Raw genomic sequence first — 23,471 nt, forward strand, 5'->3', positions numbered from 1 at the left:
GGCATATAAGTGAATGTGCACTGGTGTCATTCAGAGACATTCGTTTTTCTTTTATTCTTTACACTTTATCTTTATGTGTTTTTTCTCTTTTCTGCCTTCTGAAAGGAAGTTAAAACAACCAGTCAACTTGTTTGACATGCAGGGCTGTATTACACGTTGTTTGAGATTTCAGAGGTGTGCAAGCTTGGTCCTTTGTGATCCTCTGCACTCTACAGATACCCATAACACCCATCTCTGCCTAGATTTGTAAGAGAAGTTTATTTTCTCAGAACCGTAAGACTGGATGATCCACACCATTTTTCTCAGTAAGGTATGAGTCAAAGCGACAGCTAGAATTATAGGACTGAAAAACATTTTGATCTGATGTTTTCAGTAGGTCGTACAAGTGGGCAAAACTTTTCAATACTCACCCACAATACTGGGATTTTGAAGGTCTTCTGAATTGCTAGAGAGATATGAGAAAAAACACAAAACAAAGAGGAAGCTCACGTTGTGTGAAAAAGAAACTCTTTCCAACACACGTGAATCCTTTTTCTTCTTTCTCTCCACACTATTGATTTGTTTTAAAAGAGACGCCTTGTGCTTTATTGGCCTATTATGGTGCACAGTGTTTTTAAGTACTCTGTAATGTAACATATGAGTATCCAGCTCCTTCTCTCTGTGCCTCTCTTCTCCTTACCCACTTTGTTGCAGTTTATCCACTTTTGTTGTGTTCGTTCTGCATCCTTGCGCTGGCTGTTTCTCTTTCATCCACACTCCTTTAGTTGACACGATTTGTTTAAGCCACTGCTCTGATCTGATTCTTATTTCTGGCACACTAGTCATTAGGATTTTTCATTTTCCTCTCTGCCAGAGTTTTCCTTTTGTTCTCTTTGGTGTTTTTGTACCAGCGACTCTGTGTATCCATCACAAAGAGCGTTGTTTACCTCAGTTCAGTGGACAGCCTTCAGAGAATATGCCGACTCTTTTCACGCATCCTTTTGTGGTTTCCACCAAAGACATACATAACATAATTAATGCTCTGACGTTTTAATGAAGTTACCTTTACACAAATAAAATGGAGGTAAATGTATTGCTGGTATAGGTGAGTTACATCTCTAGATTATACTGAAAAATTAAGTCAACATAGGAATTAATTTGCTCGGCAAGCTCTCTAACTTATGTCACTGTCAGTTTGGTGATGTCCTGCAGCTGTAACATCAGCAATCCTCTTGAGTAATCTGTAACTAAAGCTGATGTGAGCCGCTCTTTATCCATGGTGTGTGTCCGTGCATTTGACCGGAGGGCTTTTTCCAATTGGTCCTTTCTCCTCGTGACTCTCAATCAGCCTTTTGAAGCCATTCAAGTGACACAAGGTCAGAATTATCTCAGAACTAATTTGTCTTCCATTTAAAAGGACAAATTAGCATTTTAAAGACTAAATGAGTTTACATCCTTCTCAGGGGCCCACTTTTTCTCTCCCTTGCTCTTCACACATTACCTACTATATATATATGTATATATATTCTGTCAGGAGAAAGACATGTGAGGGCAGAAAAAGTGCATAACATGTCAGATATTTCCTGCTGATGAAGCACCCTGCCATGCTTTACAGTTTTGTTATCTCTCTCTTTTCCTCTGAACCCTCGTGTGAAGTGAAAATCCTAACTCCTCTCTGCAGCAGGCATATATTTAGCTCTTCTTTTGCAGTTGTCGCTCATCTACTCTCTCACTTTCTTCTTTTAAGTTTTGCATCTCTGTGTCATACGTCCCTTGTCTGGTGACTGTTTTTCTTGCCAGCTCCCTCTGGCTCATCTCTCCCTGTAACTTAGCTGTGTTTTAGTTGTTTCTTTTACTCATTTACAGAGATCCTCTCCCCAACCTAAACTTGCTGTCAGGATGGTTTTAGGTACCACATTTTCATGACTCAACTAGTTAGAGTGTTGCGCAATGTGGCTCTTATGACATGAAGGGGTATTTTGGGCAAAGACAAATGAAAAGTGAAAAAAATGTCATGTGCTACTCGACAGATATGATGTAGAGTTTTGAGTGTTACTGCTGTTGTTTCAGGTTTTGTTTAAGGACTTGATATCTCCTTTCATTTCATTTGCACATATACTAAACAGTATTAAATACCTAGTTTGACATTTTTGGAAATATGCTTATTCACTTTGCCGACAGTTAGATAAGAAGATCAATATGGTAATTGTGAAGCTATAGCAGGCAGCCAGTTAGCTTAGCGCAGCATAAAGACTGAAAACAGGGGGAAACAGCTAGCCTGGCTCTGTCCAAAGGTAACAAAATCTGCTTACTCACATTGATTTTCTTATCTACGTCTCAGCAAGAAAGTGCATAAGCATATTTCCCAAAATGTAGAGCTGTCTGATCATAAAGCCAAAGCTTTACACAATGGACGTCCTCTCCCAAGTTTAAACAAGCTATAAAGAAACAAACTGATAAAATAATAGGTCCCATTCCTCCAAGTTTATTTTAACACATTGAAAGAGTGAATAGTGTAAGTTAGTGAAACTAAGTGGATTTCTTCCTGTATTACTGTCCTTTCAGGCTAAAATTCAGCAAGGAAACTCCACTGCAGTGAAGGGATTGTAACACAAAGAGTGACTGTCATACTAAAAGGACTATAATGTCAGAGGATACCTATGTGATTGCTCCAGCTCAGACTGCTAAAGCTTCATATTAGCTTCAGCTGAACTTTTAAAGCATTTTACACAGAATCAGGACTGAAGATCTGAAAGAGAGCTTCATGCATAGTATATACACGTGAGGTATGATTACACTGACCAATAACTCTTTCAATGTACATATACAGTATTTATGTGACTACTGTATTACAGTAAGACTTAAAAACTAATCTGAATATAATCTCCATAAGTCACAAGGGGCCATGTGAATCATATGCTATGGCCTTTGCAGTCACCAGATATTAACCCAGTTGAACGCCTATGAGAGATTTTGGACTGAGGTGTCGACCAAATGAGGTGATCTTTTGGAAGACTGATGCTCCATCCCTCCAGTAGAGTTCTTATAGAATCAATGCGGCGGCACATTGAAGCTGCTCTGGCAGCATGTGGTGTCCCAGCACCTTTCAAAGGCACCTAGTGTTGGTTTTTCCTTTAATCTGTCGCCCTTCTGTAGGTGTTAATTTGCTTGCTCATGTTGCTTCATATGAGAAAAAACAGTTTGCTTAATGAACAGTATTTAAAGACCATCGTGATTATTAGAGAACAGCAGCTGCCAGTCCCTGTGAACCTTATCAGTCGGTTGAAGCTGGTGACACAGTGCTAAAACGGTAGATGAATGCAGCACAGAAATGTATGGTTAGTTTACTGTATTCTGCAGCGAAACAACCTACTTCTTAAGGGAACAGCTAACAAAAAAATGAGGGGATAATCCTGTCATATCTCTATGGACCAGCCTCCCTTGTTATGAATTATTCTTCACATTGAATTTTCTATGGTAATTTGAGCATAGTTTGGCTGCTGCTGTACGGAATATATTTTTATTTATGGTATCATTGTTATGAATGTTGCTGTCAAATGATGTTTTGTTATTCTGGAAATTGGAATTCCCCTGTCTGAGCTGCCTTGGAGACGTATGTTAAAATGTGATTTGGCACAGCTCAGACTGAGATGTCCCCCGGGCTTTCACCTCACCCTCTCACATGCTGCTGGTCAAATAGAGGCTCTGTTTGGCTGCCTCTCGCAATTGATTCCTTCTTTCATTCCAGTTTACCTTTTCTTTTCTTGTGAAGGCAGGCAGGCCATTGTATAAGCAGAGCGGAGGATAAATGCTGATTAGCTTATGGTGAAAATGACCTTTTAAAGCGTAGTAAACATCGGACTGAGCCTGTGACTGGTGACAGGATCTTGTTTGGTAGCATTTAGTGAGTTGAATGACTTGGAACAACAGTGTAATTTGGGTTGGAATAGGCATTCAGATAGTTCATTACTTGTGGGTACTTACATTGAGATGCAGAGAATGAAAAGACATGTATGTCTCTTCTTAAAGAGGAGAGACACACACTGTTAATTCTCTCTTAGTGTCAACTACTTTCTGTAATGCATTTAGTAGCAGTCGAGAAAGTTAGCTGCACTGTCCATATCTGCTATGTAAAACTGGCCCATAACTTCCGTTAAAATTTTGAGACTGAGACTGTACTCAACTCTGCAGTTTCCCCAAGCTCTGCAGATTATTTTAGCATCTTTCAGCTCATTGTTTTGGGTTTACGGCCCGAAACTTTACTGTTTTGGGTCAGTCTCGCCACTCTCATCAAAGTCATTTTCAGTTGCAGCAAGCAGCTGTCTTCAATGAAAAAGCTCTGATAATAAACTACCTGCTCAGCACCAAAAGGCAGCATGCAGCAAAAAAACGGATATTTCCCTCAGGAGCAGGTGGAGAGCAAAACAAGAGAGTGAATATTGGACTTACATTTGTCTGGTGTCCAAAAACATGACTCTGACTGAATGATAATGTTGCTCCATGCCTGCTGAATGCATAAATAGGTAACTGTTTGCTAACATGTTCACCATAAGAAATTTATAATGTCAGGTTGGTGTTTACAGCTTTTTGCAGTGCTCCACAAAAGTGGCCATAAAAAAAACAATTGATGCAGGTTTATCTGACAGTCACATTATGAGATCAGAAACTGAATGAGAATATAGCTTTGTATCTTTACTGGACAGTGGTTCTTAAAGTTTTTGACTTGTCGATTCTTAAAACCAAGCAATTCCGACTCCTGCCCCATAACTGCTATTGCAGGATACCAAACAAAGCTATAAACATATACTCTGATCTTGAGGTTTCTTTTGCTCAGTGCTGGGTAAAAATGGTTCTAAGTTATAACTGTGTGAGATGTTGCTTTAAAAAAAAGTAGAGCTGGAATCATAGTTATATCTGGTAACTACAACTTTGGCACATCATTTCATATCATGAAAATTGACATTTTTAGCAACGGCAGCAAACTCGAGTCTTTGTGCCACCACCTTGCTTGCTATCAATTCCTCCTCCTCCTGTTCCTTCTGCACCTCCATCCCTCCATCCTTCACTCGCTCTGATTCCGGCTCTGCAGTGACAGCCCCAAGCCCATCTCATGCATCAGCTGTCAGGCCAGGACTCATCACTAGCAGGGAGGGGGAGTAGGCTGGAAGAGTGAGATATCTCACCGCCTGAACATCTTGACTTGGAATTTATGCTGATGATGACTCCCGTTGCCCTCTAGCAATCCTTCTGTTGCCTCTTCGTTGGAGCATATACTCCTCCAACATTGGCATGATTATGATCTTGCTGTGGTCTACTGTCGCTCCCTCTCTTTCTATTTCACGAGTTCACTGTCCACTTTTGCTCAAAAGACTTCTGGGTCACAATTATCTCAACAAAAGATTTTGCAAACTTTCTGCCTCCCTTTGTTCCTGCCATTCAGCAAGGGTTCCTGTCACCGCAGGGCAAAAGATAATAAATTCATGGATTAATTACTTAGATCTCAGAAATAATGAATGTTCTGACCCTGTCTGAAAGGTAAAATGTATTCGAGCATCTTTATTTCACAAACCTTGTTTTACAGTTGTCCCTGCTTAGACATTGACAAGTTATTTTACAGAAGTACATCCATTGGCTGCAACTAGAGTGGAACCAGAGCAGTAGTTTTACAAATTGGGAAATACACTTGTTCACACTTTCTTGCCAAGACATAGATGAGAAGACTGATACCGCTTTCATTTCTGCAGGATAAATATTTATGCTTAGCATAGCTTAGCCTAGCATACAAACTGGAAACACAGGTAAACAAGTAGCGTCGCTTTGTCTAAAGTTAACAAAATCCACCCACCAACACCTCTTAAGTATAATGTGAGCTATTTCCCCTGTTCCTTGTCTTTATGCTAAGCTAAGATAATTGCTGCTGGCTGTCATTAGTTTTTAATGTTGGAAAAACGTGAGAGTGGTAATAATCTTCTCATCTAACTCTCAGGGGAAAAAAACAAACTAGCCTATTTACCAAAATTAAAAATATAAAAATTATCCCTTTGAGTGTGGACACAACTTGAAGAGTGTTCAAGGTCCTGATGATTTCATAATCCTCTTTAGCTTTTGCTGTCTTTTTTCTCTCTTTCTCAGCATCTTGCAGCCAGATATGGGGAAAAAGTCCAAGTACAAGACCTCAGTTAAGAAAAAGACTCTCAACCCTGAATTCAATGAGGTAAAAGTGTCTCTTTCATATAACCGTAATACACCTGGAAGCTTCTTTAATTTTGCTACTTAGCTCCAAATGACTTCCTGTCATGTAGAGTAGGGCAATTAAGCATACCCCTTTTAAAAGTACTTCAGATATGACATCTCCTTGAATGTGTTCTCAGCATCAGTCTGTGTGTTTCTACTAAAAATGTACTAAATTAAAAATTCTGTTCCTTTCAACCCTTGTGTTTATGAATCATTGATATAAATATGCTCTTGTCTGTGCCACCTGCACAGGAGTTTTCATATGAAGTACCCTTGGACCAGCTGGCAAAGAAAACCCTGGAGATCTCTGTGTGGGACTACGACTTGGGAATGAGCAACGACTTCATAGGTAGGCTGAGAGAAACTGCAATGAGGAGTGGAGAGTTAAGGAGCAGCTCCAGCAAAGTAGATGACTGTAGTGTTTGAATGAAAGGGATGCAATTGCAGAAAACATTAAAAAAAAAAACCAGGGCGAGTGTGGGTGGAGAGAGGAGTTTAAGAAAATGCATAGAGATGAGGAGTAATTATGAGGCTTGAGGAGAATGATTGAGCAAGCAAAGAAGAGTTTGAGAGAGTGGAAGAGGAAATGGAAAGGCTTTAGAAATCAAAAAGGAAGACGTTTTGTCTGGATCCCCTTCCCTCATGGTCTTGGCACATCAGATCACTGCTGCTTCATCAGTCTGCTAAAGAGCTTTGGCATGGCCTGGTGTGTATATCACGCCAATGGGAGCTTAGGGAATGATGGGGGACTGGTGGGGATGCACAGCGTGAATGGATTACCACCCTGTGAGCTTGAAGACCTTCAGATCAAAGCATTTTACTCTGTCTAATGTGCGTGTGCTCACATGTGTGCGAAGCAGTGGGTGGGTGGGTCGGTGGGAGACACCCTGGTGTTTAGATAAGCCCAGTGAGTTATTAGCCCTGCTGGGGGAAAAGGCCATCAGTCTAACGTACGGCCCCAGATAACAGCCATTCCCTTGACCATTATCATTACAGGTTTGGCTACAGCAGCCTGCCAGTTATGTTAATTGAGGCTGGGAGAAAAATGACACTGAGACAAAGAAGAATGGAGAAAAGGAGTTGATAAAGAGGCTGAGCAAGCACAATGCCGCTGCACTAAGTGTAAGACTGAGAGCAATAACAAGTGGGCTAATAGGCTTAGCAGAAGATATAGAGGGTGTCAAACGGTAAAAGGTGAGATTTTAGAGATAAAGGGAGGAAAAAACTCAACAATGAGAGAAAAAATAGTGTGGGCAAAAGTACACAAGGAAACACAGGCAATAAATCAAGTGGATGACTTGAGGGGGAGCAATCAATACACAAAAAGAGATGGGAAATTTCATCTTCCCCCTGAAACAAATCCAAACTTCTGATTTCGTGTTTGCCACGATTTTGTGTTTTACATTTGCAGTGTCTAACGTCAGAAAACATACCACAACTGATAAAGAAAGAGAGACTGCTCTGGAGGCACTTTATAAACAGATCAGGTATCGGTCATGTTGTGATTGATCCACATTAAATACAGCTTCTTCATCAATACTGTTATAAAACTGAGTGATTCAGCTATAAGTTGTGTATATTCATTTAGTCACACTGGGCCACCACCTCAGAGTTACAGCAATCCCTGGCGTAATGTTACCTTTAATAATAATAATAATAAATGTAATCAGTTCCACACAGTTAAGTGTACAGATTTCTTTGAGGTCTTTGAGGGCAAGTCACACATCTTAGTTCGAAAATTGCAAGTAATTTACAAGACTTTTGGTCTGTCAGTGCTGATCACTAAAATGACACCTCATTTCAACATGTGTTAACAGGAGTGAATAGAGTTTATACTGTACTGCTTTTTAATGGGTTTCATATGCTTCAAAGCTTCTGTATGTCACAAGTGTGGATGATGGTGTACACTTTCAGGTATTCTCTCTTCATAGTGTTGCACTCATCTACTGGTGCTACACACATAATGTGAGAGAAGCAGTCATGCATGAAAAATTAAAAGAGAGTTTGAGAGAAAAGTTCAAATCCTGCATATTTTCTCACCTACGCACACCTGGCCAATTACTGCATGAAGTGGGCGTGCTTGTGAAACTGTTGTTTTTGGAATTTTACAAAAATTGTCAGATGCAGCTCCCCAAAAGGAACGGGCAAAGAGTGTGGGGAGAGGCAAGGATTCAGAAGCTGTTCTGTGATCTGACAAGAACTTAATTTAAAGCATATTGATGCCTTTAGGTGTAATGCTCTGCCAGAGGAGGATTTTGTGTAAAAATAAGCAGACAGAGGACAGGGTCAAACCTGTGCCAGTGTTGGTACCCATATGCTCACCAATATGTCAGCCTCACCCTTGTCTGTGTCATCTCCTCCGGCTCTGGTTCCTCATCCTTCTTCTGTCCCCCAGTGCATGTCAGGATGGCTGACCGTTCGTTTGTCACCAACAGCCCACAGGCTCAGGGAACACTCCATCGATCTCTGTTCGGAGGTGGTGGGAGTATTGTGTGGGTGGGGGTGACAAAGCATTGTGCATGATTATCCTGTCGAAACTCTGCCAACAGGTTTAGACCTGCTCAAGTTGCGTATCTGTGTATGAGGGGAAAGAGAAGGAGGATACAGGCTATGAAACACTCAAAGGCTGCCCCTCTCATCCCAGAAGCAGCGTCTCAGGCAGCGTTCACTCCCGAGTTCAGATGAGTCGTAGCTCAACAATCGAACCTTGTTTGCTTGCGGCTGTCATTTTCCAAGGCGCTGTTAGAAGCCGGCATTGCCAAAATACCGTGTTTAAAACTTCACGCTCCATTAACCATGCAATCACAGCCAAGGGAATGGCTTTGTAATAACCTCGGTGCAACAACTGCCTGCGTCTCTTTGTCTTCCAGTGTGCCTCTCCACCAACTCCTCCATCACCTCCGCTCACTTCAACCTGAGTCATTTCCTGCTTCTCTGCATATTCATTCCCCCCACCCATCACATTCAGTGGCCAGGCTCTTTCAATAAATCTTTTGTTATCTGCATCTCTCTTTCATGTAATTCCCCAGCTACCTGTCTTTTTCTCTTTCTCTCTGCCTGGAGGAATTTGTCTATAATGTCGTTTATTTCCTTCTTTGCCCCCATGTCTGTCTGCCTGTCAAACAATAATTATCTTTAATGGCATGAATGATGTACATTATTGCTGAAGCTCGATTAGACATTACTGAACATTAGATTTTAATAGGAAGACAAAATGTCTTGTCTGTATCCTTATTTGTTTTTTTCTGTTGCCACCAGAGTTGTTGCAAAAAAGCTCTAAAAACCCACAATGCTACCTGCCCAAGCAGCAGATTACAGTTAGCATGTAGCTGAAGAAGAGAAGTCCAAAAAAGCATTCAAATTTGCTTCTTCTTTTCTGCCCCATTAATCATCTCACAACCCTCCAGATTTATCTCCTGGCCCTTATAAGAGGGTCAAACCCATTGGTTGGGAACCATTTGGCAAAACCACTGAACTGAAAATACAGTAGTTAAAACTAGCTCCACATTGACTAGCCACAACAGTAAAATGTATGCCAGACCTTTACTTGTAGTGGAGTATTTTTACATTCTTGTATTTGTACTTTTACCCAAGTAAACGGTCTGAGTGCTTCTTCCACCACTGGTTTTTCTTTCTGTCATTCCTTCCCTCACTTCCTCTAAGTTTCTCCTTTCATCATGACCACTGTCCCCTCACCTCCTGACTCTTCATCCTCTCTGTTTTCTCCCTCTGGTTTCAGGTGGAGTGGAACTGGGTATCAATGCGAGTGGACAGAGACTCAAACACTGGTTCGAGTGTCTCAAAAACAAAGGGAAGAAAGTGGAGTACTGGCATACGCTCACACAGCAAGGAGCCCCGAGCAGTGACAAACCGGACTAGATTACACAAGACATTCATGCATACATACACATGTACACACACACATACACACATGCTGGTCTTTCTATGGTTGTGGAGACACAGTACATTCCCTAGCCCCTTACCCTAACTTTAACTATCACAAAAAAATATCTAACCCTTACCCTAACGCTAACCTAAACCTCATTCTAACCTCAAACCTAAACCTCATTCTAACCTCAAACCTAAAACCATCAGACAACCCTTTGAAGTTGTGAGGACCGGCCAAAATGTCCTTACAATGCCAAAATGTCCTCACAATGAGGGTCTCAAACCACAAAACCATAGAAAGATATGTACACACAACCACACAAAGACATGTACATGCACACAACCACACACACACACACACTTGTCTCACTGAGCGATAGTTGGAAACAGAGACCAAGTCAAGCAGTAATAAGAGCAAAGGATAAAACATGCAATAATAATAATGTTGAAAATGAAATCCGTCATATAATGCCAATAATTACAGCACCAAGTATTAGTATACAATATACATACTAATATTAGTGATGGTAATGAGGTGTAATCTGAATACATTTTTTAAAGGTGAACCAAATTGTGACAATGTCCTCATTAAAGTGTTGACGTAACAAAACAATACTCACACAATTGTGCTTTAGACCTTACTGTATTGTGGAAGTTGCTCATATACTGTCATTCGAATTTACACCTAATGAAGAGATTTGAGACTAATGTACTCAAAATTCATTCAGTGAAAAGGGGCCAACAGTATGTGCACCCTAGTGATTCATAATGTGGTATATAGTTACAGGAGCGGGGATATTATGAAAGGGTGATTCTGTTCTGAGAAGTCTCTATTTTAGTGGTTGTTGATCTGATGCAAAACAACACACCGTATTATAAAGCACAAAATGATCCATTTGGTGGATTTGTACCTTTACTGTTTGAGTGTTCTTGTTCTTATGTCTTTTCATTGACTTTCAGTGACAGTGGCTCTCTATACACCTTCATATCAGACATTGACATGTCAGCATTAGTGTGTGTGTGAGTGTTTGTGTGTGTATGCATGAGGGCTATGAAGAATATGAGTGCCTACATTTTACTGTCTGTGCACTGTGTGTGTGTGTGTCTGTATTCACATCATACTCCATTCAAAATGTCTTCATCCAACGTCAGAGGCACAGAGGTGTGAAGAAATTATAACAAAGGACAAGAAAGACACATACAAGAGAGAAATCCTCTGCCACCACCACTGGCCTCAGTGGTGCGAGTGTTCCTGGCTGGAGGACACTGACAAGTTGTCAATCATGTGTATGCCAGACCTTTGCCATCTCTCTCTTTCTCTCCCATTGCCAGACAGTCATAAAGCAACTCGAAGAATGGAATATGTCTTGATACATAACCTCTGACCGCTCTTTTTTTTACTTTTTCTGATGAAAGGCTGAAGCAGTGTCTAAGGCAGGCAGAACGGATATTGCTCTAGGAGTATACCATTTGTACCTTCACTTCACTCCAGCATTATGAACCAGATTTCAGCAGGATCCAAGCAAGTTTACCTCAGTGACTCCAATTCTGCTCCTGCAGAGTCACAGATGATGTAACATTTTCTTCTAGCAGGGCAATATCATACCAGTAATATATTAATTAGAAAATTCAGGCGTTTGGTTGGTCCTGCTATCTTATCTATGAGAATAGGGCCCTTTAATTCACCTTTACTCACCCCTTGGAACCTCTTCTTGTGTGGAAATCTGGCTGAAATCTACATCACCCATCAGAGTTAATGCTGAGAACAATGTTCCATTCATCTGATTATGTTTGTCCTAATATTTAACTCTTTGGACATGAGATAGGACCTCTAGGATTATTGTGTCCATGTCTGTAAAACACAGGATTGCCTGCTGAGATAAACTGTGTGCAGTTAGTAGAAATACAGACATATAGAATGGAGCCCCCCTTTGATTTAGCCTCAGGAGATAAAATGAGATTACACTCTGTATAGAAACAGATTTGGCAGTAGCAGGGGACAGTAGATAATCACAGACCAGGATCCAAGAAATTGAGAGGCTATGCTAGATTGCACACTTATTAGCCTACACATATGTTGTGTGTCTCAGTGTATGTATCTGCATACTGATGGCGTGTATGGGCTAGCTCATTGCTGAACTGTCTAAAAGCCTGCCAGAATATCAAATGTATTCCCCCAATTCATTTATCACTACTGCTCTGGCCATACACCGGTCCACAAAAACATACCCACAGTCAGTCAGTGGCCTCCGGGAGTTTTCTAACTGTTGAATCGATCCGGCTGCTCATATTCTTGGTGTCCTTCGACAACCTTGTGAATGTCTCATCTTTGACTGCAAAAAATGGATCCTTCAGTGGTGAATTAGGTTTAGAATAAAAAGGGCTTGGGCATTACAAAAGCTTGGTACTTGGAGGTGTTCGAACAGTAGGCTTAAACACATTTTCAGCTAGACCTTAAATGACTTTAACAGGAGGGTTGGGCAAGGATGGTGGGTTTATTCTGTACTTTCTCTATGCACATTAAAAACTCCCAGCATGTCAGCAGTGAGATAATCAAACCAAAACAATGACATTATCATGTTATCCAAGCATCAAAGATGCGTTTCTGGGAATACTTCATTTGGGGATGGGCTGGGCGAAAGTGATCTCATTGAGTTCACATTTCTGGCCAGATGGTTGCTTATTCCTGTCTCTGGATCTGTTGGTTTTGTTTACAGTCACCAAATTTTCTGACTCTTGTCTATTGACCCTGCTTAGCTTATGTAATCATTTTATCTGCAATACAGCTGCATGTTTAGCAACCACCGTCAGCTTGTATAATAGAGTGCAACCTTAGCTGATCATTCTGAATGCTGATGTGTTTACAGCCTATGCCATCCATTCAGTCTCTTACCTTCAGTGTGTATTTGTTTGTGAATACGATGATTCAGGGTATTTTTCGCTCAGTTGCTGTGCTTTACCAAGCAAGCTATTGCTTTAAAAGAAAACAAAACCTTTACTGTCACAGATTTTGACACTTGTCTTCCTCAAAATGATATCAGTGGTGATGATGCAGGAGGGCTGAGATGGGAGTGAGATGGGAATTCACTACTGCAGTCCCTGTGTATTCACTGTCAATGTCAATCACACAGTATGGCTGCCATCCTGTGGTGGGTTTGTGTAACTACTTCGCAAAATAAATTGAAGTTGTTTCAGTGCTCGTCTGTCTTCCTTTGAATGGCAAGTGATCCACACTGTGCTCAGTTCTTCAAAAACATAAAACAGGCAGCGCAATGTGCGTATGTGTTTATTCATCATCATATTTGAAAACAATCCAAACCTGTGCATATGTTTTTGTAAGGCTCACTACATGACTACAAGAAGCAATACTGATACTGAATTAATATAGTTTAATATCAAGTTTTGAAAAAGCAACTGAATATTCAGAAAAAATAATAGTAACATAATGAAATGACTTGTATTTCAATTATATCAGGCAGGTTTTGCTTGCTATATCTGTGCTTCTTCCCTGCTTGTGTGCTTTTGTTACGTCATTTCCACTCCCTCTCTCTTTCTGTGTCTGCCCTCCTGCTCATGGGTCGGTCACTCTGCCAATAAAGAGTGGCACATTGGCCTGGTCACTCCACAACAGCATGATGAAAGGCCGCATGGCAAAGAAGGATAAGGAGGAGCGAGAGAAACGATATAGTGGTGATGGCGCCGGCCTCCACCCCTTGTTTGGTCAATGCGAAGAAGGCTCGGTGTCTGGCATCGTCCAGAACCAACTTGTCTTCAGAGTAAAGGCCACACAGGTTGGGATTCTCGAAGAGAGACGACAGTCCTGTTTAGGGAGGAAAGAGAGAAAAGTCCAGAGAGATGATGGTGAGAAATTAAATGAAATCAAGAAGCAGATGAGGAGACATATCCACTGGCAGCTAGATAAAGTAATACACAAGATGAAAACATTGGTGCTACTCTGACAGACAGAAAAGAAAATGAACAAACCTAATTTTTTGATAAGTATGTTCATGTCTGGCTGGACATCCAGCTTGATCTGGGGCAGGGTAACCTCAATTTGCTGAGGAGGTGTTGTTTTCATTTGTTCTATCATTTGACGAACAGCTGTGTCTGTCATCTTCTCCTCCACGTGCTGCAGGTCAGCCGCTTTGCTGGAGCGAGGCAGTAGGATATAAAGACTGCTGTCACCGGAGAGGGCAAACCGCGCCACCTGTTGGCAAAATAAAGAAACTGTGTCTACTGTCTATATCCCTGACTGTATAATATATATGATGATGCAACATGGGGGAAAAAATATAATATTAATGGATTCTGTCACTCCTTTCATGCTCTAAGTTTTGGAAGTACTGTTCCCATAATGCTTTGGGAGCTACAAACAGGAAGTATAATGTTAGCATGGAGTGCTATTAGCTGTGGGTACAACTAGAGCCTATATATGTTTATATTCCGCAAATTGACACCATTAAAAGTATGCTGAATTAGCTATTATCAGTTTCTGTCTGCAGTGTACCAATGGATCTACAGATGACTATCACAGTATTACTCTAAATTTAAAACTTAAAAACATAATATTTGCATGTTCTGGAGTTAGAAGGAACATCTTTTTAGTATGATTTTTAAGCTGATTTTTGGATTTTTATTCAAGATGGACTTTGGAGGTTGTGATATCCTTAGAAACCGTAAGTCACACTGAGTATAAAAATATGTGTACCATGTCTGTGTAGTTACATTTGACTGAATTATCCCTCTGAGATAATTATATTGCTGCAATCAGGCTCTAAGGGTTTTAAAGTACCTTGATTGGCAACAGCTCCTGTATAGAGATTAGTATGTAAATGTTTGGAGTTAAGATGGGTGTTGGTGTGTTTTGTTTTTTTTACCTGTGCCTTTAGCTCAACCACAAACATCATGGCTGCCATGTAATTGTGATGAAAGAGGATAGGCACCTTCACCATATCACCGTTCAGTTTTGTGAAATGACCCTTCTTTTGTTTCTCATCAAACTTGACCTTCCATTGACCTGATGCACAGATACACACAGTTTGTTAGTTTCCACTGTTTTCACATGCACATACACACATTGTGTGCACACAGTTTACTGACCACTAAAAGAGACGGCGTTGAGCAGAATCAGCTGTGTACTGGGTGAAACAGAGTCAACCAGCTGTGTGATTTTATTTTTGGTTTTATTTGCCACCCAGCTGTTGATCATCCGTGTGTTCTCCTCGCTGTTCTCCAGCAGCCTGGTGGGCTCTACGTCATAGAACTGAATGGACTGGTTAGTAAAGGATTCACTCAGATTCATTTCTAAGGAAAGAACAGAGAAACCATGATGAACTACAGAGATAGAGAGCCTTTTAGCTTTTGTACACATTCAGAATCTCAGTATCTTTCTCTTTGATTGCATTTCTCTTCACTGAAGTGAAGTGCACTTCACACTGTGATAGTAGTACGTGGGTTATAGAAGATCTGAGAAGCCATCTGCAAGGAGCTTGCCATCCTCTCTCTCAGCCTCTTCATCTGGAAGTGAACACAGTGGAACTCATGAGGCACACAGACTGCCCTCTCGATGGCCTTGCGGGTGTTATCCCTTGCACCTGAAGGTAACACGGCAAAGAAAACAATGTGCACATTCATTGTAATAAATGATGTACATTTGGATATAAATGGAGGTCTATGGCACAGAGGAATAAGATATATCAAGCTTTGGACACACAGGCAGAACTTTAAGTCATCCTTTTTTTGTGGTCTTAAATGGGATTTGTTGATGATAAGAAAAATGTAAAATATCACCAGACTTATTGTTTAAGAAAATATTAAGCAAATAAGGAACTTTTTTCCCTTTTCATACCTAGCAACAAATGGGAGAGTGCCCCACTGATGCTGATAGGAGAGAAGAGCAAGTTGCCAGAGGGATCTGACTGTCTGAGGTAAGAATAGAGCTTCATGGAAAACTCTGCCATGGACTCCTGTAACATGGGTTCCCCTGTGCGACTGTTCTGGTCCTGGCACGGCTCCCATGGTGTGGTAAAGCCCTCACATGTGTGAGGAGTCTCAGTAGGAGGTACTGAAAGAAAGTTAAGCAGACAGTTAAAAATGAATGTTGTACCTACTTTTTATTACAATACCTCAGTTTGCCATTTATTATAAGAATGAATGGTTCCGAGATGCATGGACGGTGCAGAATATAAAAAGGACTGTCAAACCTACCTTCAACAATAATGTAAATGGTGCTGAGCTTCTTCCCATCTGTAGATTCACAAGTGTAAATTCCAGCATCGTCCATGGCAGTGTCTCTGAGTATGAGGGTCTGATCATGGTCAAGTGGATAAAGCAGCTCCAGTTTATTATTTTCCTCGTCTTGAAGATTCAGCATCACCCTTCCGCCGTCATCTGTCTCTCTGAACCACAGTGCATTGGCCACAACTTGGACTGCCAGGTGGAAAATTACATGGGAGCCTCACATATGAGCCTTTGATTACCTTAATGGTATAGCCAATTGATGCTGTAGAGAGAGACAGACACAAACAAGTTTTAGAGTCAAGCTTTTTGTTGATTGATATATATGTCCATTTCACATCTACCCCAAATCAAAATGATGAAGAGAGGTGTGTATCTCACCATCAACTGTGATGTTGTACATCCTTATCATCTCGACTTGGTCATCCTTCATCACACACACATAGTTTCCCTCATTGGCAGCGGTCACGGGGGATATAGAGAGATACAAGCCATCTTTTTTGACTGTAACTGAGCCATACGGGTGCTCACTTATATCTTTACCTGTATGGAGAAGATAAAACTGTAAAAACATAGATAACTGTATATTTTTGCAGTACAGTGAGAACGGCGATGATGGCTATAGAAGTATATTAAGACCATTGAATTGCCAGGTGATGGTGGCTGCAGTGAAGTCACTTTGGAATGAGAGACATGGCAGCTCCAGAGTGGAACCAGGTGTCACCCGGAGATATGTGCATGATGAAAGCTGAACAGAAACCAAATATCAAACATCTGATAAAAAGCTGATGAATTCAGAAGTTAGGAAGGGTTATAATTCAGTTTACCTCAAAAATGAGCTGGAGCAAGATGCAAAGTACGGCCTGTAGTTTCATCTAAAGCAGAGCACAGAGCAAAGGGAGTAAAATTAGATCAGCATGTTGATGAAGTTGTTTTGCAAGTGAGGATTTCAAAATGAACATGGCACCAAGCCGGAAAAAAGATCAATATGTGGCGCAACCAGTGAAACATTGTGATATTCCCCACCATTAAAACTTTCTAAACTGTGATCATTTATCTACAACTTCCAACTGCAGTAAGTACACATTTGTCAGAGATTTAGCACATAAAAACTTAAGAAGATAAAGTAGAGTTGTTTCTAACAGTAATGGATAATGTAATGTAAATAATATTGCCTTGGTTCAGTGATGAAACACCAAAAAGTCAGAAAGAATTTAAATAACTCACACCTCTTCAACTTCCAAATGATTCCAAATTCAGTAATGGCACCAGTTTTTACTAGTAATGTTTCTGCCTCATCCGAAAAACTGTTCACTTTCAACCTCCTCTGACTGTCTGCTCCCGTAAACTGAAACCAACTAATCTGTGATTGTTGGTTTAGAGATGTTTGTTTGCAGGTCTTCTGGTTTACTGGAAACCACATGATTTCACATGTTGGCAACAGATACTGAGTGGGAAGATTTGTGTCCCTGTGGTTAATTTGCTGACATTACATTTGTTTATGCACTGCAAAAATATATTATTGTACTACTCATGATATCCGTGCTTAGGTCCAGGTGTACCCACTCAGTCTTGACAAGTGGAACATAGTTGTGATGTGAGAAAAGTGAAGTGTTTTCATGGGATTATTAAATTAATTAGTACTTTTTAAAAATAAAGTTTTTAATTTATATTTTGGAGTGTATTGGCCTTATCATGGTCCAAAGCTGTACTTAACCCAATGTGATTTACCAGAAAGTATAATTATTAGCCTACTGTCTCTTTACTTTCATTTTGTGCACCTAATTCAGCTCCATCGTCACTTATGTTATGTTTATATATATATATATATATTTCCTCTTAAACTGTACAAATCCCTTGTATATTTAGCCATTAAAACAAACAAACAATAAATAAAGCAAAAATATAAACAACAACAATGGACAACAACATACAATATCTATATAAAAGTCAAACAGTTTCTGAAAGTTGTAAACAAGAAAACAAATGATGCAAGAATGATGTGCTGAAGTCAAATTTGTAATGCAGTTACTTTATATACATACTGTCGGTCATTATGTGAATCTTACATTTTAACATAAAGTATTGTATTTTGGTAACTTATGATTGTTTATTTAAAGAAAATCCGAAAACTGAACCATTAGATGAGAAAGTAAACTGAATGTAGAAATAATGTGCCATACAACGATAACACTCAAAACACAAGTACCTCACAATTGTACCTCAGAATAAATCCCAGGTTTATTGAGAGTCTTGCTGTATTCCCTGTCTTCACCCATAACTGCGCAAGTTTTTTCATCTTATGTAAGTTAGTGGGTCGATCGCCAATCCGATGCTCGATTGAGCAGACTGACTCCATACGAGACCTCTGGGCGTAATCAGGCGTGTCCAATCGAGAACAAAAAAAAAGAGAAAGGAAGAGGTTCAAAACTTTTTCAGAGGTGTTTTTCGTATGCAAGAACACTACAGAGATTTATAGGAAGGCTTTCTGCAGAACTGGCACAGAGTGTACAAATATGTAACCTGTTTCTAAACAACGTGGAGTCGAGTATCGCCTCGCTGGAGAGAAGATTTACTTAAGACAGTAAGTTTTCCTCCTGGTCATCTGATCGACTAGCGGAAAGAGCACAAACAATGGCAGAGAGCAACAACTGAGCCAGTTAGCCTCTGGCTTATTTCACTCAACTTTTGCTCCGATCTGCTCTGATATGTCGGCCGAGTTGAGGCAGCTTAGTAGATATTTTCCGAGTTAATGGTAAACTGAAGTGTTTTAGCTTTGTTTAGTGTGCTTAACTTTATTACATGGTTGATAATGAGCTCCAAACTTGCGCGCACTTTAACCCATTTAAAGGGAAATACCCACGTTGACTGCAACACAAATTAAAAGTTTTAAAAAAGGTTTTTACTTGCTTGCTTTACTTGCTAAAGTTTTACTTTTTTGTCTTGCAAGGCAGTATACTGTAGCAGTAAATAGTCAATGTAGACAGTGGTTGTTACCAGTAAATGTGTGTCTTTCATAGCTCTGAGTGCATGTTCTGTGAGTAACATTGATTTTTCCTCTTAACCCACAGTGTGCATTAAGCTACAGGTCCTCAGGGTGTGAGAGGCGATCACCATGGCAACACAGTTTAGTATCGATGATGCCTTTGTGTTGGAGGGAGACGAGGAGGGAGCTGTGTCGGACGGAGAGACGGAGGGATGGAAAGGCAGAGACAAGGACAGAGAAGCAGGAGAGATGACATTTGGTCCTTTGACTTTCACTAAACCTCAGACTCACCCCTCACCTTCTGCCGCCGGCTCCCCTGAACACAGCAACCTGAAGTATCAGGTACACATGATGCACCTTCTGTGTGTACAGATATAAAGCTGTAAGTTGTGTACTTGACTCTGCAACTTTTAAACATGTGCTGTTTCTTTAGAATCTGGAAAATGAAGACGCCTTGGGCAACAATGGCAATTCCTCTTTCAATAACTTCTTCAAAATCAGGTGAGACCCATAAGTACGACTACTGATGTGACTTTTTTGTTTGTTTTTTTCTTCCTTTGCCTGCATGTTGTTTGCGTGCGTGATAAAGTCTGTTTCTTCTCTCTCACACAGTGACCCGGCAACTCTGTCATACTGCAGCTCCCAGTGGTCCTTCAGCACCTTGAGTTCGGTCACGCAGCTCTCTGCACAGTGCTGCGGGTAAGTTCAAACAGCAGATGCACACAACTGCACACAGAGAAGCAACAACAAACACAGTTACTTTCAAAAATGTGTTGCTCAGGTGGGTGTCTCATCCGCTGGTGAAGAAAAACAGAAGGGTGGTTCTTGCTTCATTCCTTCTCCTCATCACTGGAGTTGGTGAGTCCTAAGCTAAAGTGTTTCTTACTCATCAAATATATAATAATGTCCAGCCAGAGCAGCTCCTGTTTTTGTCAAGTTTTTTTCTCTTCACTGTTGACAGCAACATCTGGTCATAATGGCTCTCATTGTTTAAACTTCTCAAAATGTAGATGGTTCAGAATGTGACTACAAAGTAAAATGAATATTCAAATGTTACAGTGGCGCTTTGTATGCGCTTCTAAACTTTTTTTGTATTTTGTCATTTGTTTTCTAGTTTCACACCAGGTAGTTTGTTCCATGTTGTTTCAGTGACATGCCTGGCACTTCACACATTGAACTTTGTCCCCTTGGTCCTCTCTGCATAACAGTTTTTTTTTTTTTTTTTTTCTTCCAGAGTTAACAAATTAATGGAAAAAAAGAAGTGTTGAAAACCTATACTAGGTTTTTGCCACTTCCACTGATGTACTCCTGTATTGTTTCTTTTTAGCTCTCATTTTCACAGGTGTTGTCATACAGCTGAATCCAAATGCAGGTAAGATAGAAAAAACATTTTTGACTTCCGTGTGCAGAAATGACACAATAGGTCTGTTAGTCCAAATCCAAGAGTATTAGAAATACTTTATCAACCAGCTCACGTTAAATATGTTGACTGGATATTTCAAAAGAAAAGTTATGCTTAAAACTTCAAAAAAGTAAATCACCGAGCTGCTACAGAAGCAGAAAAATTGTGATTTTACCTACAAATTACACTAATTACCAAATCATAAATAAATGAACATTTTTCAACAAAATACAAACTCATAAAACAAATTAATGAATTGTAAAAAGCAATCAGGAGCTTGGCAGCTCTCTCTATAATCTTGTCTTTATATTGTCCCTGTCATATCATTACACTGAGCTGATCATGAAGAAGCACCAAGAGCAAAGTTCTTTTGACGATATAGTGCACTGTTTCCAAACGCAGCAGTCAATGCCAATCTGTCGCACTTGTTCTCTAGTTCTACTTTTACAACTGGTGTAAAGAAATAAAGCTGGAAAACAGTAGCAGCAGGACTGGTGGGCCTGTGGGTTGTAAATGAAGATAGTGATTTTTGATTCTCATCTTTTTTTAAAAAAAAAAAAAAAAAAACACCTTTCTCAAGGCCATGGAGTGTCATTGCACTTGCAACATTGCACATTGCACAGCTGTAGTTTGCAACAAAGTCTGGAACCAGTGACTGTATTATTATAATTAATTTAATTTTATAGAAAGAGGGAACCAGTTGATTAGTGACTGTGTTTGAACTAATGAAACTGTCCTTACAGGGGTTTCAAGTGCTATTTTCTTTGTTCCTGGATTTCTTCTCTTCATCCCTGGAGGTAAATTGATCATTTAGTTCTTTTTTTTTACATCCCTTTTGGCTGCACCAGTGAACACACGCTTTGCTTTGTTTAGATTAACAGTGTCATTCCCTGTATGTCCTCCAGTGTACCATGTGATATACATCAGCTGTGCTGTGCGTGGAAGAAGAGGCTTCAAATTGTTCTATTTACCTTACTTTGAAAAATGACATTTTATGAAACACTACATTTCCTCTACATTTTGTTGTTTGATATCTTAAAATGAATTATATTTGTCACTTGTAACGAAAATATATTGTCACATGTTTCACATTGTTTTTTCTTGTCATTGTAATGACCACTACTAATTTAACCACTCAGTGCCTGGTCTATGTTTCCACTACATGAACTGATGTTGCTGTATGTGTACACGAAAAAGAAGGACATTGGTCTTGCCTGTGTTTTTTTTTATGTTGTGTGAATAATGACTGTGAAATTACAATAAAACGTTTGTATATTTAAATTTGTATCATTTGAGTTAGTTTTCTAAACTGTAGCCTAGAAGGACTTTGACTGAGCTGAAATATACTGTAATATTCATATAGTATGCAATTGTGTAATACATATAATAGCATGTAATGGTGAAAATGCTAATGCTTGAAAATGATTAATCAAAACATATATGGGAGACACAATACTCTTCAGATAATCTGTTGATGTTTCTTGTGTAGCCTTACACCGAGAAGGTATCTGTGTTATCTGCTTCAGCCATTCACTGTTTTGTAACACTCTACATTTATATTGTCACAGACACAGGAAGTAAAAAGCACTGGCACTAAGTTTTCATGCCTCTGCACCAAGGACAGCTGTGGCTGGAGGCATTTTGTCCGTCTATCTGTCCGTCTGTCACACAATATCTCAGTAAAGCCTTGAAGAATTTCTTCTAATTTGGCACAAATGTTCACTTGGACTCAAAGAATAACTGATTAGATTTTGATTGTAAAAGTAAAGAAATTTGGGCTGATATGATTCCCAACATCACATCACATCAGATTAAATAATATTAGTGTTAGTGTTTTATGTACAAAAACTAAAACAGTGTACAACTATAAATTAGATTCTATTTCAAAAAAGTCTGAACTTTTTAAACTTGGGGCTAAATCAGTCACAGGTATGTCAGATCTTTGTGGTTTTATGTCGTCCTGTGTTGTACAGATTTGGAATTGTGAGTGGCTAAATCAACTGTCTGCCATCCAATCTAACTGATTAGAGCTAATTTGGGGTTTATTTCCACGCTGTGAATTTTGCAGGACTCCACAGTACCTTTGACTACAAGGAATTTAACTCCAAATTAGCTGTAATCAGTTAGTTTGGAAAAAGGACAGCTGATCAAGCCATTCACAATCCCAGGATAATTTTTCTCAGGATAATGGTTCCTCAATTGCATTTTCAGACCTTGTGATCTGCAAGCCTGACCCTCAGGGTATAAGAGCCCTTCAGATTTATCTAGCAGCACTTCTGTTTCACTTAAACCTCAAGCGTCATATTGGGGACAATTACAGTAAATACACACTGACACCAGTGCTCATTTTTGCAGCAGCGGGCCATATATATGAGATAATTAATGTTCTGGTATCACTTCACAGCCAAAATGCATCTACTCTGGATTTGAAGCACTAAACTCGTGATGATAAGAAACCACAAAATAAATCACACTGTGACAGTTAACAAAAAAGAGATGTGCATTTTCCTTTTTTTATTTTTCATATACATAAACACATGCAAAGCTATTTCTATTAACTATGTCTTCAGTAGAAAGTACAGTTCACAACAAAGTCTTTGGATTATCCAGCGTAACTGGGACATTATTTCTGGAAAGTCAATTTAATCTTTTAATTTAAATTAAAGTATTGTGATCAAACCTATTGAGTTGATGTGACTTTACCACAATATGATAGTAAGAAAATCTGTTGCTTTTATTTTTATT

The 23,471-nt window shown here is 39.7% G+C and overlaps 3 protein-coding genes across 5 annotated transcripts in view; 2 read left to right on the top strand and 1 right to left on the bottom strand.

The window, feature by feature from the left end:
• The window catches only part of doc2d (double C2-like domains, delta), a 31,239-nt gene extending 17,941 nt beyond the window's left edge, over positions 1-13,298 (top strand). The window contains exons 9-11 of one of the 2 annotated variants that reach the window (XM_018695764.2): positions 6,112-6,193; positions 6,466-6,562; positions 9,953-13,298. In XM_018695764.2, the coding sequence (XP_018551280.1) occupies positions 6,112-6,193; positions 6,466-6,562; positions 9,953-10,092 (319 nt within the window). In that variant the 3' untranslated portion in view covers positions 10,093-13,298. Of the gene's footprint in view, positions 1-6,111; positions 6,194-6,465; positions 6,563-8,762; positions 9,921-9,952 lie in introns of those variants that run through there. The other variant, XM_018695766.2, reaches the window with a different exon arrangement.
• Positions 13,299-13,372: 74 nt separating this feature from the next.
• On the bottom strand, positions 13,373-18,682 carry serping1 (serpin peptidase inhibitor, clade G (C1 inhibitor), member 1). Its single transcript, XM_018695763.2, is given in 13 exon segments — positions 13,373-13,780; positions 13,782-13,921; positions 14,086-14,308; positions 14,979-15,118; positions 15,202-15,405; positions 15,552-15,695; positions 15,950-16,165; positions 16,309-16,523; positions 16,525-16,603; positions 16,720-16,881; positions 16,978-17,086; positions 17,166-17,213; positions 18,561-18,682. Coding segments are annotated over 13 exon segments (1,845 nt in total). The 5' UTR covers positions 18,618-18,682; the 3' UTR covers positions 13,373-13,672.
• Positions 18,683-18,710: 28 nt separating this feature from the next.
• On the top strand, positions 18,711-22,007 carry tmem134 (transmembrane protein 134). Of its 2 annotated transcripts, none has more exons than XM_051070630.1 (8): positions 18,711-18,922; positions 19,410-19,666; positions 19,758-19,825; positions 19,937-20,023; positions 20,106-20,182; positions 20,652-20,696; positions 21,470-21,523; positions 21,600-22,007. In XM_051070630.1, exons 2-8 carry the CDS (start codon positions 19,454-19,456, stop codon positions 21,602-21,604), a joined length of 549 nt encoding a protein of 182 aa, XP_050926587.1. In that variant the 5' UTR covers positions 18,711-18,922; positions 19,410-19,453; the 3' UTR covers positions 21,605-22,007. The 2 variants fall into 2 exon arrangements, with proteins under 2 accessions (XP_050926587.1, XP_018551283.1); XM_018695767.2 differs by having other exon boundaries at positions 18,712-18,922; positions 21,632-22,007.
• Positions 22,008-23,471: the final 1,464 nt, after the last annotated feature.

The sequence above is a fragment of the Lates calcarifer genome, linkage group LG5 (genome assembly GCF_001640805.2).
Source record: "Lates calcarifer isolate ASB-BC8 linkage group LG5, TLL_Latcal_v3, whole genome shotgun sequence".
Lineage (NCBI taxonomy): Eukaryota > Metazoa > Chordata > Actinopteri > Centropomidae > Lates > Lates calcarifer.